Below are 8,915 nucleotides of genomic sequence, written 5' to 3'. Positions count from 1 at the left end.
CCAATATGCTTTCAAACATATTATATATTGGAAGAGATCAAACATATAAATGTTTGGGCAATAGCCAAAAATGTATATGCTTGAAGCAAAATATGTTTGGGAGTATATGTTACAGAAGCGATTTTTTGTGAGCGTGTAGGTGGACATCGGTAGTGAAAGCGTTAATATATATTTGCATCCACACATATTATATTTACAAAAATATTATTAACATATATGTCGCAAACATGTTATGCTAATTTATGAACATTACACCCAAAAAAAAGTGAACCCAGCGTGGAAGAAAATGTAGGTTTATTTTAGAAAATTTTAACTAAAATTGTTTTCTAATTGCAACATGTTACAAATAAGTTAATACTTTTTGTCAAATTGAAGAAAATTTATTAAAAATAATTAATTTTTTTCTCTTGTTTAAGAAAATTTCATATGTTGAAAGAAAAAATTGGATTTAAAAATTGTTAAAATGTCTTTAGCGCTATACGAAGTTCATGACAGGTACAATTTTAGTAAAATTTACTCATTTGAGAGACTTATGAACTCAATTTAAGCAAACTTCTGCCATTTTAAGAAAATATGAACTATTTTATTTTTTAGTAAAATTGTGCACTATATTTGTATACAACTTTTTTTCTTATTTTTAGTTCATGTCATTAAAGTTAGCAAAAAATTATTCAACTAAGGAACATTTACTCATATTGTGCAAAATTTAAATAAAATCAACTAATCTTCATGAACTAAAATAAAGTTCAGTTGGCATTAGAGCCCCTTTTTTCTGGGTGTATTTTTATTATTATTTTAAAATTTCGTCCGTGTAGGCCGCATATATACATATCCGCATTTGACAGCTCCCATCTAAACTCCCCATATCTGAATATTGGAGTTTCTTGGAGAAGCAAATTTTATTCGATTCAGTTAATTTTAATTTGGTCAAAGGTGTACTTACATACTTAATTCTTTTAAATTGAATTTCAAATCAAAAATCACCACTGACAGTAATATAACTGGATGGTGTCGCCCTGTGTTTTTAAAATCATTGTTTATATATGCATACTTCAAGGCGCAAAAATATTTCCACTAACCTTTTAAAGTCCCGTTTTTACGAGATGAATAATTCAGGGTTTATCATACAAAAACAAGAAAAGTTTATATTTTAAACAAATTTCTTGTCACTAAAGGTGTTTCAGTAAAACGTTTCCCTTTTTAGAGAGTTTCAGAATTAAATACGTATAAACTTTAGAGGGTTAATGATTTGAAATTTGACCCTAATTGCCGAAATATTTGAATAATTAAATTTGTATTTACTCATTAAAAAATACAACACGATTCCCACAAAAAAAAAAAAAATTCTTCGAGAGTACGTGCCATTTTGACCTGGTCATTTTAACTAAATTACATATTGTAATATAATGCCACAACGTATTAGTATATAGATCATAATATTTATTATAAATTTATTAATTCAATTTGCAACACGGAGGTGTATAAATCAAGTTCATAATAATAACAATGAAACAAATCATTTTCTTCATATTGCTTGTGATAAATATTTATCCTGTGATTTTAGCAAAATGTAGACTTTATCCAACTTCGTACAATGTGTGCAAATACAAGGACGGTACCATTTTCAAAAAAGGTGAAATCTATCGACCACAAGGTGAATGTCAACAAATTACCTGTTTTGGAAATGGAAATATGGGTGGTGTAAAGTAAGTGCATTCCCTTTAATAATAAACAGGAAAACAATTCACGAAAATTTTTCCAAAGTCTTAATTGAGTTTTAAAGAATATTTTATTCTATTAAAAATTTAATTGATTTAACAACTTTTTTAAATTGAAACAAAAATCAATCACATAAATTAATAGTATCAATTATTTTTTAATTGGATCAATTAATTTTTTAATTGGCCTTCAATTATTTTTTTAATTAATACTATCATTTCTGTGATTGAAAACATTTCAATTAAAAAATTAATTGGATCAATTAATTTCATGATTGGATCAGAAAAAAAATTTTTGGTGTGTACATTTTGCTGTTTTTCTGTTGTGTCTTCTAACAAAATTCTTTGGGTGTTACCATTACAAAATTTCTCTATAAAAGCATGTCAATTAATTTTTAAATTGGATCAATTAATTTTTTAATTGACTTTCAATTAATTTTTGTGATTGAAGACATTTCAATTAAAAAATTAATTGGATCAATTGAATCAAAAATTGAATCAAAAAAAAAAAATTCAAAAGACTAATATTTTTTTATCCCTGTCATGATAAAATAATTTGGTATAGGTCATTGCAATCAGCTGATAGCTTAGAACTACAAATCAAATCTCAAATAAATATTAAATGCTTCGAAGTAACTAAATTGTTTTATTTTCTACATTTTATAGTTGTCCATCTGTAATTCCTCCACCACCTCCGGCCGTCTGTCAGTACGTACCCGAAGACATTTCCAAAACATATCCTGAGTGTTGTGAGCATTACATATGTGACACCATGTAATAAGAAAGAGGCATCATGACAGCAGCAGACTTAAAAGTGTTTCTACATCCAGAAAATAAATATGATCGCCTCAAACATGAGCAAAATATTTCAGCGGTACAATTGTTAGCCTGTTCGTTTGGAATATGTTATTCTTTTATTAGTTTTTTGAATTTCTTCGAAAATTTCAAATTTTATCACTAAAAAATATTTTGTTACAATTTTTTTTCAATAAAACACATTTTTTTTAAATCACAGTCTATTTCGTTATATCAAGCACTATTCTTGTCTGGCATTAAGGCACATTTTGAAGTTTCATAATAAAAATTTAATATAGTAGTATGTAATTTCGGATATTTTTTTCGAAATCTTGCCAACATTTTTGGAATATACATATGTTAATTTACATTATTTCCGTTTTACGTTTATGAATGTGGCCAGCTATAGGAATTTTCTTCTTTAAATAATGTGTCTTTACATTGGCTCGAGGGCGGCGAAAATTACACAGAAAAAAATTTCACGAAACGTTTTCCAATTAAAAACTTTATTGAGTTTTAAAAAATATTCAATTAAAAATTTTATTGATTCAACAAATTTTTTATTGAAACAAAAATCAACCACAAAAATTAATAGTATAAATTAATTTTTTAATTGACTTTCAATTAATTTGTTAATTGATACTATCATTTCTGTGATTGAAGACATTTCAATTAAAAATTAATTGGATCAATTAATTTCGTGATTGAACACAAAAAATATTGTTTTGTGTGTATGCTCTATAAATATAACTGTTTGACTGTATGCGTTGCTTGTGCGTTGATGCTATTTATAACGATAATTGTCTGTTGATAACAATAACAGCTACTTAGGTCAGTGGATAGGTTAGGTTAGGTGGCAGCCTGATGTATCAGGCTCACTTAGACTATTCAGTCCACATTGGTGAACTTCTCTCTTATCACTGAGTGCTGCCCGATCCCATGTTAAGCTCAATGACAAGGGACCTCTTTTTTATAGCAGTGAAACCACTTAGAGAAGTTTTGAAACCCTCAGAAATGTCACCAGCATTAGGTGGGATAATCCACCGCTGAAAAACTTTTTGGTGTTCGGTCGAAGCAGGAATCGAATCCACGACCTTGTGTATGCAAGGCGGGCATGCTAACCATTGCACCACGGTGGCTCCCAGTGGATAGTGTATTGGCTTCACCGTTGGTAGAATTCTATCAAAAATGGTAGATTATTTAATGTTTGGTACATTGGTAAAACTCTTAAAGTTTTGGTAGATTTTTAAAAATACTTTAATTTTTTATAGAAATAAATTTTTGAGAAAATTTTCTATAGAAATAAAATTTTCCATAGAAATAAATTTTGACAAAATTTTCTGTAAAAATAAAATTTTGACAAAATTTTTTATAGAAATAAAACTTTGACAAAATTTTCTGTAGAAATAAAATTTTGACAACATTTTTTATAGAAATAAAATGTTGTCAAAATTTTTTATAGAAATAAAATTTTGAAAAAATTTTCTATAGAAATAAAATTTTGATGAAATTTTCTACAGAAATAAAATTCTGACAAAATTTAAAAAAAAATAAAATTTTGACAAAATTTTCTATAGAAATAAAATTTTGATAAAATTTTCTATAGAAAAAAAATTCTGGCAAAATTTTCTGCATCAATAAAATGTTGACAAAATTTTCTATAGAAATAAATTTTTAACAAACTTTTCTATAGAAATACAAGTTTGACAACATTTTCTATAGAAATACAATTTTGACGAAAATTTATATAGAAATAAAATTTTAACAAACTTTTCTATAGAAATAAAATTTTGACAAAATTTTTTATAGAATTAAAATTTTGACAAAATTTTCTATAGAAGATTTTATTGTTTGGTAGTTTTTTGGCAACCGTGTTCAGAGGTCAAATCTGGGGATCGGTTTATGTGAGGACTATATACATAGAAAAAAATATCACCATAATATTTCCAATTAAAAAGTTAATTGAAGTTGAAAATGTTTTCAATTGATAAATTAATTGATACAATTAACTTTTTAATCAAGATAGAAACATTAAGTTAATGAAGTAAATGATTGAAAATTTTAAAATTTTTAATTAAAAATTAATTGATACAATTAACATTTTTTTTTAACATTGACATTGACAATTAACATTTTTTTTAACATTGATACAATTAACATTAACATCAAATTCAGAAGACTAAGTCAGTTAAAAAAAATGATGAAATTTTTTTTATTTTATAATTAAAAATATATTTCAAACAATCAATTGTTATTCCAAATAAAAAACCAATTCTGAAAGTAATTGAAAATATTTAGTTTTTTTTTAATTAAAATATTAATTCAGTTTTGCAATCAACATCAATTAAATTTTTAATTGAATCAATTAAAAAATTAATTGAAATTTGTTAATGAAATCAATTATTTTTTTAATCAAGATTTTTTTCCCAATTAAAACTGTGATTGATACTATCATTTTCGTGATTGAAGAAATTTCAATTAAAAAATTAATTGGATCAATTAATTTCGTTATTGAATAAAAAAAATGTTTGTGTGTATAATTATGGACCGATATGGATAAATGTTTGCATTGTTGTTAAAGACCATATACTAATACCACGTTCCAAATTTCAATCGGATCTGATGAAATTTACTTCCCCAAGAGGCTCCGCAGGTCAAGTTTGGGGGTCGGTTTATTTGCAATACCATCCGACACACATCAATAACAACTACTTGTGTTAAGTTTCAAGTCGATAGCTTGTTTCGTTCGGAAGTTAGCGTGATTTCAACAGACGGACGGACGGACGTGGCTAGATCGACTCAGAATTTCACTACGACCCAGAATAATATACTTTGTGAGTTCTTAGAGCAATATTTCGATGTGTTACAAACGGAATGACAAAGTTAATATACCCCCATCCTATGGTGGCGGGTATAAAAACGAATAAATTAAAATTTGTTTCTAAGAGACATGTATGGAAAACTCAAATTTAAAAGAGAATTGTGTCTTAAATTTGTCTTCACTTCAATTCTCAATTCCTTCGACTTGGAATCAATAACAAAATTTTTGATACCGGGCAAGCTTTTTTCAAGATATCGTAAATTTCTTTAAGTAATTTATGAAGAAAATTCGTAAACAAAAAAAATTAAACAAAAGATTGTTTTAAATCACATAAAAAGGGCAAATCTGATATTTTTAATATTTTGAACAAAGTTTATTTTTTATATCCAAAAAACAAAATCCGATTGTTTAGCTCACTACACGGGCACAGCAATCAGGGAAGGGTTTCGTAATATCCTTTTCAATCACCTTATCATTTTTTCCAATAGCTTTTAAAGGTTTGCACCTGAAAACAAACAAAAAATTAATTAATAAAAAAACAATCACTTATTGCAAAAAAAAAAAAAACAAAAAAATTAAGCTATTTTCTCTACGAAAAATAAGGTCACCAGTACCAGTTTTTTAAATTAAAACTAATTTTCTCTACGAAAAATAAGGTCACCAGTACCAGCCTTTAATTGCGAATATTAATGGATATTTTTAAATATGTTATTAAAAATTAAAAATATTTGAAAATAAATTGAAAATAAAAAGCCGGTATATATTTTCTATGTACAGCATACTTACTCAGTAATATGGAATACACCCTCATTAGTGCAAGTATACAATCTGCATTGGCCACCTGGCTGATGAGTTTGGCCGACCTTTATAGTTTTTCCATCGATGCGGCAAGTTATTTCAGCTAAAACAAAAATATTGTAGTGAAATTATTTTAAAATTTCTTCTACACACAAACAACTTTTTTTTCTGATTCAATCAAGAAATTATTGTTTTAATTATTTTTTTAATAGAAATGTCTTCAATCACAAAAATGATAGTATCAATTAAAAAATTAATTGGCAGTCAATTAAAAACTTAATGGCAACCAATTAAAAAAAGCAATTGATACTATTAATTTGTGTGATTGATTTTTATTTCAGATCTTTAGAATTAGTGTGCAATGAATACTGCGGATGGTTAAAAATGTGACTTCCCATGTAAAATTCATTGATTCTAATCCGATTTTGTAACATTTCCGATGGCTACAATTTTTGTTTTTGATGCACACAAAAAAAAAATATTTAATCTCGAAATTAATTGATGCAATCAATTTTTTAATTGAAATGTCTTCAATCACTTAAATGATCGTATCAATTAAAAAATTAATTGAAAGTCAATTAAATAATCAATTGATACTATTAATTTTTGCGTTTGATTTTTGTTTCAATTAAAAAATTTGTTGAATCAATTAAATGTTTAATTGAATATATTTTAAGACTCAAGACTTTTATTGGAAAAATTTTCTTGAAATTTTTTTCTGTGTAAGTCCCACACATGATTTTTTTCGAAAAAAAAAAAATTTACGAAATTTAAAAATAAAAGGCTTTTTTATTCTGATTTTTTTTTTTCATTTTATGGTTCAAAGGCAAACAATTTTGAAATAACATCATTGGCTATGTTTGGCCCGAATTAGGCCCTTCATACGGCCGATAAAGCTCTCAAAATTTAGAAATTTTAATTTTTGTCTCATTCGCTTACAAAACACTTACCACTGCCCAAAGCAATAAATGCAATTATTAGTATTAAAAAGGCACAGAATTTCATAGTTTTCCCTTCTTACTTAAACAGACAAACTGTATAGTTTTCATTAACAGATTTAATTAAAGACTAATCAGAAATACTCATAAGCTTAAGCTAAAGACAAAGCAAACGATTTTATTTATTTGTTTTGGTTTTACTCCAATTCTCGGTATTGACAGTTCTTATCAGCATTTTTATTCCAATATTATTATAATTCGACATATATATAATTCGAAATGATTTGAGCAGATAGTCATTTGACATCTAACAGGGGCTATCACAGATCGAAACGTCGTTGAAAGGGAGAGTTAAATAGAATAATAAAAGATTCTTTAATAATTTTTCTGTACGTTAGTTAAATAAACAAAAAAAAACAAATATTTATAAGTTTATAAACGAATCATAAAGATTTACTAAATTCGTATTCCACTCAAAATTGTTCGGAATTTCTTAAATTTTTATATTTTACCATACATGTGCCCATCATGAACTTCGTATGGCTCTAAAGAAATTTTTCCAAATTTCTAATTTCAAATGTTTGTTTCAAAATACGAAATGTTTATTTTGAAAAAAAAAAAAATAATTATGTCTAATAAATTTCTTGAATTCGTTATATATAAAAAATTATATCATTTATAACATCCCATTTTGCAGAATTTATCAAACTTATAAGATTATAATACGTCGACTAATTTGTCATATGTATTGCATACATGTCTCATATATTTATTCATAGTTCCAAAGAATAGAAAAAAAAAACATTGTGTAACCACTTATTATCTTAAATACAGATATATTTCTCCACTGCTTAATTAATATTAATTTTTTAAATGCAAAAACCAACAAACCAAATCTGAGGTTCGAATATCATGTTAGCTATGCACAAATTTTAAGCTCAAATAAATTAGTCCGCTCAGAATCAATTACAAACACACTGAGAGATTTTTAAAGACTGATAACGAAAAGAAGTTTGTAAGCCACCAGTATTTATCTGCTGAAAATGATGACATTCCATTCGATCCTGTCGAAATTTGGCACGTGATGTTAATAAATAAATAAAATAAAATATGCCACCGAACAACCATGCAAAAATAAGTCCAAAACGATTGATAACTATATATAACCCCAATAGAAACCGATCCTTAGATTTTTTCTGAAACCTAATGGAGGAACAAATTTCATCCAATCCGAAATTTTACCCTCTAATCAATATGCGAAAATGGATTCATATAGGCTCATTACTTATATAAGTATTTAATCTGCCTTTTTTACATAATATAGCCTCTATATGAACTGAACACCCCTCATTTTGAAGGTATGTGTGTGTAGAATGTTGCTCCTATTTTGATTTTGGAATTCACTCTTCAGTTGTCAAAATGCCGTCCAAGCAAGAAGAGCAGCGTATCAAAATTTTGCTCGCGCATCGCGAAAATCCGAGCTACTCGCACGCAAAGCTGGCAAAATCGCTAAAAGTTGCCAAATCAAGCGTTACAAATGTAATTAAAGTGTTTGGGGAACGTTTGTCGACAGCCAGGAAATCTGGATCGGGGGGAAATCGAAAACCGGAAGCCGCTGAGACGACAAAGAGAGTTGCCGGTAGTTTCAAGCGAAACCCTAACCTCTCTCTCCGAGATGCCGCTGGGTGTATCGTCTACAACCGTGCATCGAGCCAAAAAACGAGCCGGACTATCGACTTACAAGAAGGTAGTGACTCCAAATCGCGATGATAAACAAAATACGACGGCCAAAGCGCGATCCCGGAGGCTGTACACGACGATGCTGACGAAGTTTGACTGCGTGGT

At 27.6% G+C, this 8,915-nt stretch overlaps 2 protein-coding genes across 2 annotated transcripts; one reads left to right on the top strand and one right to left on the bottom strand.

Annotated features, from left to right (window-relative positions):
• The first annotated feature begins 1,458 nt into the window (after positions 1-1,458).
• On the top strand, positions 1,459-2,727 carry LOC142229295 (uncharacterized). The gene is made up of 2 exons (XM_075299847.1): positions 1,459-1,706; positions 2,385-2,727. Exons 1-2 carry the CDS (start codon positions 1,507-1,509, stop codon positions 2,494-2,496), a joined length of 312 nt encoding a protein of 103 aa, XP_075155962.1. The 5' UTR covers positions 1,459-1,506; the 3' UTR covers positions 2,497-2,727.
• Positions 2,728-5,650: 2,923 nt separating this feature from the next.
• On the bottom strand, positions 5,651-7,238 carry LOC142229297 (venom peptide Pc-like). Its single transcript, XM_075299849.1, has 3 exons — positions 7,083-7,238; positions 6,121-6,235; positions 5,651-5,839 (listed from the first exon to the last, which is right to left on the bottom strand). Exons 1-3 carry the CDS (start codon positions 7,135-7,137, stop codon positions 5,743-5,745), a joined length of 267 nt encoding a protein of 88 aa, XP_075155964.1. The 5' UTR covers positions 7,138-7,238; the 3' UTR covers positions 5,651-5,742.
• Positions 7,239-8,915: the final 1,677 nt, after the last annotated feature.

The sequence above is a fragment of the Haematobia irritans genome, chromosome 3, assembly GCF_050003625.1.
Source record: "Haematobia irritans isolate KBUSLIRL chromosome 3, ASM5000362v1, whole genome shotgun sequence".
Lineage (NCBI taxonomy): Eukaryota > Metazoa > Arthropoda > Insecta > Diptera > Muscidae > Haematobia > Haematobia irritans.
Note: the sequence above shows the minus strand (reverse complement) of the source record. Positions and strands in the feature narration are given on the sequence as shown.